Source organism: Dromaius novaehollandiae, chromosome 1 (assembly GCF_036370855.1).
Source record: "Dromaius novaehollandiae isolate bDroNov1 chromosome 1, bDroNov1.hap1, whole genome shotgun sequence".
Taxonomy (NCBI): domain Eukaryota; kingdom Metazoa; phylum Chordata; class Aves; order Casuariiformes; family Dromaiidae; genus Dromaius; species Dromaius novaehollandiae.
Window position 1 is genome coordinate 102858047 of NC_088098.1, and position 15686 is coordinate 102873732.

At 47.3% G+C, this 15686-nt stretch overlaps 1 protein-coding gene across 7 annotated transcripts in view; it reads left to right on the forward strand.

The window, feature by feature from the left end:
- Positions 1-5693: 5693 nt before the first annotated feature.
- The window catches only part of ILDR2 (immunoglobulin like domain containing receptor 2), a 38864-nt gene continuing 28871 nt past the window's right edge, over positions 5694-15686 (forward strand). For 6 of the 7 annotated variants that reach the window (XM_064522672.1, XM_064522676.1, XM_064522684.1 and 3 more), the window contains exons 1-2: positions 5694-5816; positions 14601-14933. In XM_064522672.1, the coding sequence (XP_064378742.1) occupies positions 5771-5816; positions 14601-14933 (379 nt within the window). In that variant the 5' untranslated portion in view covers positions 5694-5770. Of the gene's footprint in view, positions 5817-7271; positions 7370-14600; positions 14934-15686 lie in introns of those variants that run through there. The other variant, XM_064522679.1, reaches the window with a different exon arrangement.

Sequence of the window (15686 nt, forward strand, 5' to 3'; positions counted from 1 at the left end):
TGCAGGTTTCCCCTTTCCCAGGTGGACGATTTAACCAGTAAACTGTAGCAGTCAGCTTTCTCGTGTTCTCACTCTTTCTGGCATAATGAACCTCATGTTTCTTTCTGAACAGTGTCACAACTGCAACAGGAATGAAAGGTGCCTGTCGCCTCAGCTGTGTGATTAAGGATGTGGCTTTGAATGCCTAGGAGTCAGGAGGCTATTTAATAAAAGGTAAGCCATACCCCCTCCCTGTCCCTTTGCTTGCCTTTGTAGGGCCTCACTGAGTGTGTTAGATCTATTCTGAAGGCACTGGATCAGGCCTGACAGGTGATACAGGCACCTTTATCCCAGGTTTCTGGAGGGTGTCAACTGAGAGCTGCTGTATTTCTGTCTGCTCTTCAGAAATATTAGTGTTTGTGGTAGGAATTGCTGTGCAGCAGGTTGTGCAGTGTAGGCTGCACGGGACTTGCTGGGCAAGTGCTATAACCTTATTGACCAGCACATCCTGGAAGCACTGAACTTGTTACAAGGTACATGGCAACCAGCTGCCTATGTGTGGTTCAGCTGCATCCCCTCTATGTCCATAAATTCCAAATATCTTTAATACAGTGGCTCTGGTGAAACCATTCCATTGTTTCAGTATCCTGGGAAAATATCAGAAATCCTTAGAATCTCATAAGACTAAGTTTTCAGGTGGAAAACAGCGACTTGGCTGGGGCAAGCCAGATTTATTTAAGCCTTAGCTTGAGGGCTCATTAGGCCTCTCTCTGCTACAGCCAGGACAGTCTGGGCATGCAGAAAGGCAAAATTGTAAGTGTGTGGTGAACTTTGAGGTTAAATGTGTGCTTTCAGCCTGAAGCAGCTGCTGAATGAGGGGTTTTTAGATTGCAGTTCTACAGTTAGGTACCTAAAACTTCCCAAAGTCTTGTTTTGGATCTGGCCCTAAACGGGATGACCTGGGTAATCACAGACCTCTCAAACTGACAAGGATCCCTCCCAGGCAAAAGAATAGAACCACCGATACAGGAGTTGCTTCAATAATGAATTAAAGAAAGGTAATGTAATTAATGCCAACATGGGTTGGCAGAAGATAGATTCTGTTACATTAGCTTGTAATTGCATCAAAAAAAGATATTGTCTGGTTACTAAAGGTAATGCACTTGATGCAACACATACAGACACATCCAAGGCATATGACTTGACCACACAACACTAAATCAAGAAACCAGAATGATACAGAGACAATCTGGTAGCCAGCAAATGGGTTAAAAAATAGCTCAGGATGTCTCAAAATGTTATTTTAAATGAGAAATAGTTAGTGAGATCATTTTCAGCAAGGTCCCTCTTAGGTCAGTTCTTGGCTGCATACCCTTAAATGTTTATTGGTACTTTTGTAGGAAACATGCAGTCATCACAGATACTCGCAAATGATAAAAAATTGAGGGAGTAGTTAATATGGAAGGTGACAGAGTGCATATATCCACCAAATAAGTGTTCCACATGTGATGCTATATCAAAAGAACTAACAGCATGATCCCTGGAAGGATAAATGAAGGAATATCAAGTAGGAGTTGGGATACCATAGTACATTTCTGTATTTCATGCTTTTAGCAACTGACTGGAATGCTGTCTCCAGATCTGTTGTCAGCTCAAGAACACAGCAAAATAACTAAGTAAGTCTGCTGAACTTCCAAAAACAATGTTAAAGGCCGCTTTGATGATAGTCTGTCACTTCCTCGATACAGAAATCACTTAAGAAGGTCCTTCCATCTAGAGTGGCAGAACCAGAAGTTGAAGCTAGATAAAATCAGAGGCAGAGTGAGGTCCCTTCAAATCTAAAGTATTCAGTGATTCTGTTTCCTAAAAAATATGCTGTAGTTCAAACAGGATGTGGTGTGGCAAGGTGATGTGGCCTGTTTTATTAAGAAAGCTGGATTAGACCAACACGAAAGCCCGGTTTGTGAATTCTGTCTCTCTGAAGGTATTTGTGCTGCCCACAGCTCCTCTGTAGCGTGCAATCATAGATTATTTAACAGCTCTTTATTTCCTTGGTTATCTGTGGATAAGCAGGCAGAGTTTCTGTCTTACATCCATATCCTGTGGGTTTTTTGAGTACAGTGACACACAAAAGATTATGAGCTGCATGCACTTATAGTTGCCTATCTGTATAAAAGCTTCACAAAATAATACTGCTGATATGCACTTACTCTACTTTATGTGAAAATGCCAGGTTCCCTCTTGAAGTGTAGCAAAGGTACGCTATGATTTCTGGCATCCAGAAAGAATGAAAAGAAGCATGGGAAATTTTACAGAAAAGTGAATACTGTAGAAAGATGCTGTTCCCTCTTTTTTTTTTTTTTTTGTCTAATGCTGATTTATAGTACAGAACTCATGATTCATTGCAACGAGCAAGTCAAGTTTCTTCTTTAAATATTCTAAACATTTGTTGATAAAGAAGGCATGGTTAAGAACAAAAGCAGCTTATATATCCATATCACCTGCTCCTGACATTGATATGAAGTAAAAGCTCTGTATTCTTCTGCTATCAAACGTAGCTAGGCAGCCCAGAGACAACAGTATACACAGAAATAGTATGTATACTTCAGCAATGTTTTGCTGTGAAGCCATTGATGATTAATAAGCGCTTCCAGTATAATAGGAACAAGGAAAAGTTTTAGTTCGTGGCTATTCTGAAGAGGTTCACTAAACACGATGATCTGACGGTGTATCATTTAATACCTTCTGTGACATGCTGGTATCTGTACTACATCAAGAGAGCAGTGTCTAATGGCTGAATCTAGAAACAGAAAGCTGTTGAAATCACTGTTTCTGTGGAAATTTCTGGAGGGGAAATCCAGGGGGCTGAATGCACGTGTGAAAGTGCTCATGAAGAGAAGGACTTTCATGCAACATGTCAGGTTTTCAGGGATGTTGCTGAGATGGGTCCTTCAGAGTGAGGTGCTGGTGTAAATGATTACAAATGGTAGAAGCATATTAAAAAGCTGACTCTGCTTATCAACAGAGGAAATGACCAAGAAAGACTAGTACGAGAAGATGAGAGGAAAGAGGGAGGGAGGAATGAAGTACTTGGCAGGAAGAGAAAGAGCCATCAGTTGCTACAGGATGGGTAAAAAGTGAGCTTCTGTGTTGCCATATTGTTCAACTGATTTCTTTTCATGATCCAATTGCTCCAGACCGAGTTGCACTATCACTTGTATTGGACAGAGAATATCATAGCATGGTACTCTTCTAGATCAGTCTGGGGCCAAATTATGCAGGACAGGCACAGGGAATTTGATCATCCAGTATCAGTGTTGTCACAGGGACAGAGGGAAATGGAGGCTGAACTCCTACAGCATGCTGTTTTTTAGGAACAGAGTATCCCTGCTGGGTTGTGGTTTGAAGTGCTCTGGCTGAGTGCTTAGGAATTTAGCCACTGATGGAAGGTGAAATGGGCCTAACTGCAGTCGTGCAGCTTTCTGCCTCCAAGAACTGGCTAATATGAAAGACAACATCCTAACGTTAACTGTTAAGCCAGCTCAAATGTTGCAAGACTCTCAGATGAAAGGTTTACAGAGATCTGGAACACTGTTCAAGGCTCGGCCATCCATCATGCGTGCATACATAAATACAAACAGCCGCTTACATCAAGTGCAAAAGAAAGTACCGTCAGTTTATGAGTATATGAAAATTTCAAAGCACGTATAAATCCACAGTTACATGCAAAACAATGGTGCTTCCTTGTATTGAAAATCTTTCCTTCCTTTGTCATGAGTCAAAAGTTTAGCAAAACTTGTGTATGCCAAACTTACTTGCAAAAGCTGGAGGAGATTAAAAAAAAAAGCAAGGAGTAGCTAACAACAGTGACGCATAAGGGACTGGACTACCCCCAATGTTTAAAATGTGAGATAATATCAACATCAACTTTGTCTCAGGAAACTCTGGATCAGGCTCCTGTCCAATTAAGTTAAAGAAAGGCAAGGCACCAGGATTTTGCCCCCGGTTTTCAGGGTTTTAGGGAAAATGGTTAAGGGAGCAGGAGAAAGAATAGCTCTGTGTTCACCCCTTAGGAGCCCAAATCCATCCCATACAAACCTTCATGGATCATATCCCGTAGATACCTATCCACTGTGCAGCAGGCTCTCAGCCGATGTGAAGTATCATAGCTGCATCAGAGTTTTCTGGAACGACATGTGCTTCCTGAAGCTGCAGTTGTGGCCCTAACGGCAGTTTCTACTTTGCCTTTCATCTGCCCGTACGCACAAAGGCAGGAGGATGTTGCATGGCTGTGCGCTGGAGAAGAACAGCACTGCGCGCTGTTGCGTGGATGCCTATGTGTGCATTATTTAGCATAGCAGGGTCCTAATCCTTAAACCTAATCCTGGTTTTCAGCTAGCGCGGCAAAACAATTAAACTAATAATGTATCAGGCCAGAGGAACATCAGGAGATGGTTTGCAGTGGGTGTGTATTTTTTTAAAGCAGTGTTGAATAAAAATAAACTTCTACATGAAATGTATTTTTAAATAACATTGAACAGTGCCGAGTAAAACACTGGAAAACAGCCCGGCTGCCTAAGGATTGTTTCCTTGCTTAATTCCACTTTAACTACCTTAAGAGAGAGACTACAGCTGTTTAAAAACAACAGAAATGTTCCAACACATCTTTTATCAGAGCAACCATGCTGTTTTGCTTTTTCGCTCAGAAATTATTGATCTATTTTTATAAAAGCTTATCGTGCCTGTAGAGGAGTTTGGTCTGGAAGGCGGCATTACGGGGGATCTACAGGCAACTGGAAGGCGCCTGCTAGATCGCACACAGCTTTTACAGCTCGACCGCAGGCATCAGCGTGTGCCCTGCCTGTCGCAGACGCACAGGCCTAGGACTTGCCCCCTTTGGGGGCCCCGTTTTGTATTAGAAAATCGGAATTTTTTATGTTCTTTGGCAGATTCCAGCTGAGAAGCTGAAGGCTACTCCCTTCTCCCGGGTGGATCGTGGACATGTGCGGAGTCCAAACTTCAGTCACAAACACAACCCCGGCCCCCGGGAGAAGCATGCCCGAGGACAAACAACACAAAAAAGCGAAGCCGCGCTGGGTGCTGCGGGCAGCGAGCGCCGGGCTGGAAAGCACTTCTCCTCTCTGGCGCCAACCCACCGAAGCAGGCCGCTAGTTATTCAGCTCCGAGCCTCCGAAGAGTTTAGTTTCCGCTGACTCGGGCCACCTTCTTTTGCTCCCTCAGCGAGTTCAGGAGCTCTCAGTGCAGGAGGCGTGGGGCCTTTTGGGCCAGGGTTTCGTTTCAGAGCAATGTTTGTCTCGCCGTCAGCGATCTCCCGCAGCAGTATTTCTAGTTGGTGTCCTCCCCCCCGGACTTCCATCCCCTTCCAGCATCCCGGCGGCATGAAAACCAACACCCCGCAGCTCGCCTGTAACAGCCAGAACAACACCTCCTCCTCATCCCAAATTATAGTGATCTGCGCGCTCCCCGCGCTCGAGATGGGGTCGATGGGGTCCACAGGGCGACTCGCCGCGGCGGTAGCCCACACGCAGGCGGGGCGGCGGCGGCGCGGGCAATTTTAGCCGCCCGCCGCCCGCATTTCGGGACGGGGCCGCGGCCGCAGGGAGCCCCGCACCGCGCCGCACCGGCATCCCGGGCTGCGCCGCGGGGAGGCGGGCGGCGCCGGCGGGCGGGGCGCTGCCGCCCCGGTCCGGCCCCCGCGGCCGCTCCGCCGCCGCCCCAGCGGCATGGTCGCGCCCGCCCCGCGCCGCCGCCGCCCCGCGCCCCGCGGAAGATGGAGGGGCACGTCCTAGGCTGGATCGTCCTGCTGTGGCTCGCAGGTAGGGCGCGGAGCGCGGCGCCGTTTCGGCCCGTTTGCGTCTGCGGGCTCGGGGGGCTCCGGGCTCGGGGGGCGCCCGCCGAGGCAGCCGGCGGCGCCCCGGGCGCCCTCCGGGCCGGCCGCGGGGCAGGGAGAGGCGGCGGCAGCCCGGGGCGCCCCGGCCCCGCAGCCCTGCCCGCCCGGGGCCATCGCGGAGCTTCCCGGCGCGGCCGCCCCGTCCCGTCCGCGCCCGGCAGCGCGGAGGCGGTGCGAGGGCGGTGCGGCCCCTCCGCGGGGGCGCGGGACCCACCTGGCCGGTGGGGCGCAGGTGGCGCCGCTCTCCGGCCTCCCCCCGGGGAGCGAGGCGGCAGGAGAGCAGAGGGGCTGTGAGGAGGGCAGGGGGCGAGCAGGGGCCGGGCGGAGGGGAGGGGAGGGCGTCGAGGGTGGCAGCGGGCGGGGAGCAGCAAAGCGGGCGGGAGCCGGCGCGGAGCAGAGGCAGCGGCTGCCTGCGTGGAGCCGGTGCAGCAGCCGGGAGGCTCTCGGAAAGGCTGCAGCTGGCTGACTTGGACAGGGAGGCTGGTTAGAGGCAGAGGGAAGAAGCAGAAGCGCTTGGATTAGGTGGCAAATCTTTCCCACCACTAGTATATTGCACAGAAGAGACCTTGGGCTCTTCCCTCTTCCTTTTCAGATTTAGGATTCAAAAGCAGTAAATTCAGCTTTTAGTCATAACACCTCTCTCCCACCACCCACCCACCCCTTTCCTTGCTTTTTCACTCTGAGTCATCTTCAGCACCAGTGCCTGCCTACCGCTCCCTTCCAGGGTTTCGCGGCCTCATCTGGGGCTTCAGCGCATCTTCCCTCCCTCCCTGTCGTTTGGCTGCCTCCAAACGTGTACCGCTTCGGTTTGGGGTGCCAGTGCACCCAGACCGGCCGCTGTGCTCCTACCAGCCGTGGTACTATACTGACAAGTAGCTTCCAGGGACTGGTAAAGAGGAGGAGTGCGGGGTGTAGATAAACACGACATTACATTCCTCCCTCTTTTTAAAGAGCTTCATTATCTGAGCATGTCTGGCTGGGTCAGGACTTTCCCATCAGTCTAAAAGGCTGGGCTGTTGACACCTTTCTCCCCCTGTTAAAGGTAGCTCCTGATTACTGACAGCGCCTGACTGCAGTTTGGAGCGTGCATGGTTTGTGCAGAGTGAGAGGTGCTGCTGCAGTAGGAGGACCTTCTAGTCTCCTCTAGTCCCCGGCTTTGGAGGCAGCACTGCCTGTCCCCGGTGCTGGCAGCGGCCGGCAGGTGCAGGCTTCCGGCAGGCAACAGGTTAGCTGTGTGCTGGGAGATGGAGGCAGCCTGTGTCAGCATGCTCCCCTCCTCCCTGCCAGCCGCTGTCGCCAGGGATGGAGCAGGGGCTGCTGTCCTTTTTCATCTCTGTGAGAAAGCGAATAGGCAAAAGTGTGTGTGAGTGTGTGTGTGTGTGCGCGCACGCGTGTGCAGCGAAGAGGGCGAGAGACTGACTGGCAAACGTGGATTTTCTCCCCAGTGGCTGTGCATAGGAATGAATGGTCTTTATCAAGGTAAGGAGCCCTAATCCGGCCAAATCAGTACGCTGCCGCTCTAAAAAAGAGAAGGGGTCAGGGGTCAGGAGGTGGAGAGAGCAGGGTAAGAGACTGTGCAAGATGGGGAGGAAGCAGAGAGACAAAAGGGAGCAAGAAAGCAAGAGAGCTTCTCACCCCCCCCCCCTTTCCTCTCCTCCCTCCTTTAGGTAGGCTGAGAAATTTCTAATCAGCACTCACAGTTCTTTTCCTCCCAGCAATAATTCCTCTCTGTCCTTTGTTTGTCTTTAATTTTTGGCCCTTTCATTTATCTTTTGTTTGTTTTTGTGCACTGTGACTTCTCACTGCAATTGCAAAAAATCCCATGTGAAGTACAGGGGGCTTGGTCAGGCTTCCCTTCCTCCTGCCCTGTTCTCCCACATGCCTAAAACTAGCACTTTAATAACAATAGCAAAAGGATGAAGAGCAAGTGGTCCTTTATTCCTTCTGGTGAAGTGGCATGGTTTGGGATGTGTGTGGGAGGGTGCTCCTCTTATACTGTGGAAAAAGGGAGTATAATTTATCAAGTGTCTCTAAGCCCCTCTGTACAGCTGGTTCTCGTAAACTTCCAAGTGTTGCTTCCTTCTGCAACGAGGCCTCCCCTCATGTTTATTCTTAATGCTTGATTCCTAATGCATTTAAAACAAGAGAGAAGTGCTGCATTGAAGACTAAGGTTCAGCATTTGCCACAGAAAGGGAGAGCAAAGCTTTTTTGTTTGTCTTTTTCTTAAAACTCAGCCTAAGCCTGTAAAGATTACAGCTAGGAGACTGTCCACATTAAAATGTGATCTTCTCTCCCTCTTAAGTCATTTTTCACTAATAATTTGGTACTCAGTACCTTTCTGCTCTCGCTATGCAGAAGAGTCACTGGAACGGTTTAACACAAAGGTGGATAGATTTACTACCTCTGCTTTTGCAGCCACAGTTTGGGAGCTCTGTAAGGGCAGGCAGCAGATAAAGGGGGCACGCTGGAGCCCGCTTGTGGTTTGCTTTCTCCAGGTCTATTGGGCGGACTCCCTGGGCTGACAGAGAAATGGCTGGACTGTTTTTCTCTACCTTGCTTTAGAGCGTTCTTCAGACTTCTCTTGACTGGCTGCACCCAGCATAAGCTTAGTGTAACGGGGGGGGGGGGGGGGGGGATCACATTTTTCCTTCTTTTTATTCCCATGAATAAAAAATAAAAAGAAACCATGGAAAGGGACTGATGCCAGTGGAAATCCCAATGCCACCCCAAGGTCAAGTACTATGGCTTGGTATTACAAGGCTTGGAGTGAAATAAGGCCACTCTTCCAGCTCTCTTAGCTAGTTCTCAGGCTTCTGCTGGTGAGCTATTGCTAAGTGATAGCTCTGGGAATGATTTCTGTGGTGTTGAACCAAGACTGTGAAACAGGAGCCACATGACAATTGTAATAGCCTTCAGACAGTAATAGAACAGGGTGGATTTGATCTGGTGGCCCAAGCTGAACTAGTAATTCACCTGAAAACACCCAGGCTGACTTTTGGGAATATGCAAAAGGTGCAATAGAGAATACCAGGTTGTAAGAGAGTGTAATGAGTGTGGGGAAGCTGGTGAAAAGAGACTGATACCAGAAAAGCCCATGAAATGTCCTGAGCTGTTGTACACAGCCCTGAGATGCCAAGGACTATGCAAGGGCTTTTACTTCTCCAGTGAAGTCGGAAGCACAGGATGTCTGAGAAACCGTATCATAGAATGGGGGAGCAGGAAGAATGGTCCAATGTCCCGCGCAGTCACTTTGCCGAGTCCAGGCTGTGTCCTTTGCAGAGTGTTTTCATAGCGAAGTTCTGTGTCCCAAGAGCTGGGTGTGCAAGGCCATGCTTTTCTCTGGCTGCTTTGGTTTTGCCCCCATCCCCATTAAGCAGCTGGGGGCCAAAATTCTGTTTCGCTACAGAGCTGTATAAAGCAATACCATGCTTCTGCCTCAGCTGCAGTTGACCTATTTAGATGTTGGTATCTTGCTGGCTAACAAAGTTCACAATTAATAGCCATGGAGGTAAGAACGGAAGTCCGATAGGAGGTAGACCACAACATCCAATTCATTTCCCGTACGCCACACAACAACATCTGATGGTGATGGCTGTTGCTAATGAACTGCAATGGGTTGGGTTTAGACCAGCCTTGCCAGTATAGGCAAGAACCTAGGCAACACAACCTCAGTGATCACCTTGGCTCTCCATTCACCTGCTTACACCTCTGTATATCGTCTCTGACTTTCCACTCTCAAGCCCAGATCTTGCACTTCCTGAGTTACGCTTGACCCACACTTAAAAGTGTTGACAGCATGCCTCTGTTCAGCAGGGGAAGAAATAACACCTTTAACTCATGTGTACTAGCCAAGACTCCAAAAAAGGTACAACGTTTTACCTGAGTAGTTTGTTTTGTTTGGGGAAGTGATGTAAACTACCCTGGGATCACTCTGTTTTACAAATGGAGGTATGCTTTCCTGCCAAAACCCATAAGTATAGTCTTTGGCTAGTTCTCCTGAGCTGCTTGGTTCAGGACCTAAGGACTTTCCTTCTTCTATATGGACACCTGCCACTTGTATCAATAAAGAGGCATAAAATCTGGCAATGTAATTTTTGTAGTTTCATAGCATCAGCTACACTGCCTCAGGCAAATGGTGGTGTGGGCCAAATAATTGCCAAGAGAGAGGTGATGCACATGCAGACAGGGAGACCTATGCTGACCTGAAGAATAGCATATACTGCCTTCTCTTGGACTCAACTCTTTTCTTAAGTGCTAGAAAGATACAGCCTGAGACCTATTGAACTGTATTTGGTTGGTCATTACAGGGATTAGTGCTTCAGATCAACTTTATTCTATTCATAAAGGCTATCTTAAGGCTGTTTAGTGAACCTATGTCTTCCGGGGATCCATCTACCCTCAGGGAACCATAGGCTCCTCCTGAGGGCAACTGAAGGCAAGGACCTAAATTAACACCTCTGAATTGCCCTCTTTCTTTTAGTCATAGAAGGCATTTCACAGAGATCAGGCTCACAAGGCTGAATACAAATACTCCGCTTCTATAATCACTTCCTGGAATTTTCTTTAATCACTGCTGAAATGTATTAGTGATAGCTTGTGTCTAATGTTGATTGCATAGTTTGAATACATAATATGAGCATAGTTTAGGGAACGAATCAGAGAGAAAGGAGACAGATACACATTGCCAATAAGAAAGGGGCAAAAAACCTAATATTGTATTTTTGAAATGTGATCTTTTTTTAAGCTCTTTCTTCATGAGTGTATACACAGATGCACGAGCGCGCACACACACACACACACACACACACGCAGACACGAACATGGATTCTTTTTGCTTTCTGAGGGTAAGGATATTGTGTTTTTAAAGTACCTGATTAATATATGCAGACCTTTTTCTGGGGCTTTAGGAGAATGAGAAAGAAAGAGAGTAAAATTCTCGTGTAATCATATGAGTCCAAGAGGTAGATTTTTCCCGTGAAAGTTCAAACATTGTGAAATTCCTAATAAAGAGGTTGCCTCTCTGGAGTGCAGGAGTTAGGTTTCTGTGATTATTTTGAAATAAGGGCCAATCTTATTGTATCCGTGTTAGTCAAAACATAGCAGAGCACAATTCAGTTCTGTTTTAGTCCTAGTTATATTAAACTAGACCGAGAGCTACCACAGTCTGCTGTCACTAAGCTTGTCGTCATCTTTGGTAGCTTTCCATCTTAGGTATCTTCCCGTCTTTGGTATCTTTTTGCTCTGCTATGTAAACAGACCAGATTTTTGTCCTCTGATACACGTGAGGCCTTTCCTATCTTGGCTAATGTCTTTTGCACATGTTTGAGTTCAGCAGTTTCTTCTTTGGCTTGAGGAAGCCCTAAGCAGACCTCTGTAACTTGCATGCACAGACACAACTGATAGGTATAAAGCCACCATCTTGTCCTCAGGCAGTCTAGTATCCTGTTAGCCTTTTTAATAGACGCTGTTGTAGCAGTGACATAGAATCTGGCTTTTTTGTTTGTTTGTTTGTTTTGGCAGAGGAAATAACAGGTGTATGATTTCCCAGTTCAGCCCTATATAATTGCGCATGTATGTAATTTGACTTAAATAGATCTAGAGCTTGCATTGCTCCAGTCTCTCTATCTGAGATACTTTGTTGCTCTTGAATGCTATTCCTGGAAAAGATCGGAAAAGAATATTAAAAAAGATAATAGAGAACTCAGGATAGGATATATAAGATGCCAGATAATTTACTACACATCACCCAAACACTTTTGGATGGAGGAAAAAAAAATTCCGAAAAGCTGCTTACAAGTTTCTTTTTCTCAATATAGACATTCACATGGGGGTGGGGAAGGGAAAGTTAGTCAGATGAGAATTTGCTAAAGCTCAGCTAATCATTTATTAAAGCAGTCCCTGGGTTGCCAAACTCATTAATCTCATTAACAGGGAAGGAGGGCTACAGTGCATGGTTAGCTGAAAGCACTGTGTTTACTAAGCAGCAGTACTTTGTTCACAAGGGAAAGATTTAAATATTCACTGTGTCACTGTTTTTTCCTGAAGCTAAAGTAATGTGATGGGTCACTTGATCATGTCACATGTTGACTTTGGCTATGGACAGTGTGGAGTCAGGCACAGAGCTGACAGAAACAGGTTGGACCTGGGACCATTCACTTTTCAAGGTGTTTGTCGTGTCTCTTGAATTGAAATGCAAACCAGAAAACGGGTCTCTGGAGAGAGGAGAATAAGAAAACGTCACCCCATGGTTCCCAAGGTGTTGCATGCCCTCCGCATTTCTGTCCCTCTTCTCAGGCCCGGCAGAAACATGCCAGCTGCCACTGCTTGAGTTACCCCTCTGCCTGAACCTCAACAAGGTGGTGGGACTATCTCATGCCCTGGCCCCTCCTGTGGGAGCATCTTGTAGGGACCTCAGCTGTGCTTCATGGTATTCTCAAGAATACACATGCTTCATTATCTGGATTTGGGTCAAGACAGTTCTGGCAAAACTAATGACATCTCCTGTGCAACTTCCATCCAGCACAAGTACTATATGCATAATATCACGCCTTCAGTAGACGCACAGTACAGCATTTCTGCACCCTTGTGCACTGCAAGCCTTTGCTTAGTAGGTCTCTGGGTCAAATCCTGCCCAGATCAGTAACTGTTTGTTAGTATCAGTGACCAGGTTGCCTCACATGTGAAATAACGTTCAGTCCGCAGTAAGCTTTTATCCTCTAACTAGTGTGTATAGGCTTTGTTGTGACTGACAGTATAGACGTTGATAACTTGTCAAAATGCATATTCGGTGCTGATCCAAGCCCTGCACTCTCCTTTGGTCATGGCTCCTGATCATGAGGTCTTTGCTTGCTTTCGCTTTCCAGCTCTTCAGCTGGCTCTGACTTGACCCCGTCCCTCCCTGCCTGCTGTTTTCCTTCTGTTGCTGCATTCACTGCTTGCTGGCTCTCTGCTTTAGTCTCTGTGCCTTTTTTTCCAAATCTTCAAGGTATCTTCTATCATTTTAGTTTCTTTTGATAGCTCCCATCTACTTTTCATCTCCAGTTTTTTGAGTGGGTGGTTTATTTTTGCTGATTTCATTTCTTCTCTTCACTACATCTTTTCTTAATCTCCTGCAACCTGGTTCCAGCCCTCTGAAATTATTTTGATCTAGGTTGAGACATCTTCTTTAGCTTCTTCCAGCTAAATATAACCCTTCTGGTTTCCTGATCGTCATCCTTCTATTTACCCTTGTGCTTCCTATACTTACCCTGGTATTTTCTTCTTCTTCTGTCTATATTTTTTTCTTTCTTGGCATTTGTCCTTCTCTCAGACTGCTTCTCTGTACCAGGAAGACTTTTTTTTTTCCCCACTCTTTCATTCCTCGCTATGCCTCTCCTAGCCCCGCTAGTGCAGCAGTCCCTCTCCCCATGCAGTGTGAATATTCCCTTCTGCTTTCTTCTCCTGAGTATTTCCTTGCATCTCCTCCTCTTTTTTTGCTGTGCATTGCTCTGGGTCTATGGCTATATCTTAACTGTGTGTAGGGAACTGCCAACATCAGCACTTTCCAAACTGATTTGCCCTTTCTCCCGTATGAACTGCACGGACAGGCCCTGGTGCTCCTCACGTGCAGAGAGTGCCCCTCTCACACATCTCTTACAAAACCTTACCTCTTACAAATTCATGCCACCTTAGATAAACCATGTTGCTCATGGGCAATTCCTGTGCCTCTACAGGCAGGCATGTCGCCACTTTGGAAAGTGTCAGCATATGTTTCCGGCACCATGTAAGTGCTTTATAACTCATTGTTGCCTGCAGTGCGGGGAGGACGCAATGAGGGGCATGCATGGGAAGCTTTTTCCCATTCCCCTACGGATAGATGGAGCACCTTGCTCTCCTGAGGGCTCTCTGCTGGCATCACTCACCAGCTCTCAGCTTTGCCCTGAGCTGCACAAGGATGTGGCAACAGTCCCATACGCAGTTCATTCCCATGTGTCTTCTCTGAGGCCCTAATACGTCAGCCTGGGCTGCAGCTTTCCTGTCAGCTGGCAGATAAACGTTACGTGCTGAAAGTCATCTCTTCCCTGGGAATGTAAAAAGCTTGTGCGTTCGGGCTGTTTTTCTCTACACCTCCCAAATGGAGCAATTTCTTTCAGTGCTACATGCCAGTCATGGCAGGAGTTGTGCAATTTGGATCCACCCCTTCTTGCATTCTGGAGTTTGGCATAGCAGTAGCACTAACTGGGCGCCAGCGTGCAATATACTGGGCCAGGGTCTGCGTGCTGTCCTGCCTTTAAAGAAGAGGGGTGACACCACTGAAATTGGGAGGGGAATGACTTGTTCTGCATTGGGACTGGTAAGAGCTCATGGTCTAGCCACTTGGCTGACCTGCTTTAGAAGTGGAGTATAGCTGTCCCTAAAATCTCTCTTCCTTATCTAGGAATCTGCCATGGAAGCCATGAATCAGCATGTCACTATGTTAGGGTCTGTACAGAGTATAGGAATACTACCACATACGAGCCTTGGGCCCCATGAGGCTTTATTCTTCATTGTGGCTATATTCTATCAAAAAAGCAAACTTACTTTTGCTGCCAACATCCCTTATATACACTGAGGACTGTTGTACTCTAGCATGTGAAACTGATGGTCATTCTAATTTTATACACATAAAATGACTTAACCTCCTCTTCAACCCATGCGAAGGCAGATGACACTCATGATTTTGTCTTTTAGCTGAGATGGAGGGGCTACAAGTCACTGTGCCTGAGAAGAAGAAGGTGGCCATGTTGTTTCAGCCTGCTCTGCTTCGCTGCCATTTCTCTACGTCTTCCACCCAACCAGCTGTGGTACAGTGGAGGTTTAAATCTTACTGCCAGGACCGGATGGGAGAAGCTTTGGGTATGGCAACTTCTGGCTTACAAACAATGAGCAAGAGGAACCTGGACTGGGATCCCTACCTAGACTGTGTGGACAGCAGGAGGACGGTCCGTGTCGTGGCTTCCAAACAAGGATCTGCCGTCACGATAGGAGACTTCTATAAGGAAAGAGATGTCAGCATTGTCCACGGTAACTCTCCTGCCCCGGTGATGCTGATGGGGATTGGAATTGGCAGTTCAGGGCAGTAGAGGCCAGCAGTAGTTGTTCAGTTAACTCTCTGCCTTAGTAAAGGCTGCTGAAAGTGAGCTTTTGTATGCCAGACATTTAGGATTCAACCAACCAACCCGTGCAGGTCTCTAACTCCTGACAGAGAAGTCTTTTCCCTCCGACAAAGGGGAAACTCTAGTTATTCTTGGCTTCTGTATATTGCTCCGTATATATAGATTTTCCTTAACACAGGAGTGCCAGCAAGAAAACTATTAACTCAAGTCTCTGCAGGGTAGGTCTGTCTTCCTTAAAAACTTCTCTGATGTTTCCTCCCTTCTGAAATATCAAAATTATCCTATACCTCATGTTCACTCAAATGCGGGCTTAACAGCTTACTCCATCATGAACCTTAAACTCACACAGAGATTTCAGTGGGTTGAAGTCAAGTTGGATGGAGATAAAGGGTGATAGTGTCCTTAAAAGTTTGCCATGGAAGGCTGTGCAAAACTGCGTCCCTCAAATTTACAAGCCTTCTGCTTGACTCGGAAGACCGCCTAGCCAGAGGAGGCAGCGAGTCCTGGGCCCCTTGGTTTGGAGAGCATGCATTCACCCTCAATGAGGGTGAGGGGAGTGTTTCCCCTCCAATCTGTGTAATCTCCATGGCAGATGGCTGAAGCGCAACAGAGGAGATACTGCCTATGCCCTTCTTGCCTGGCACAGGCGCTCTCAGGATCC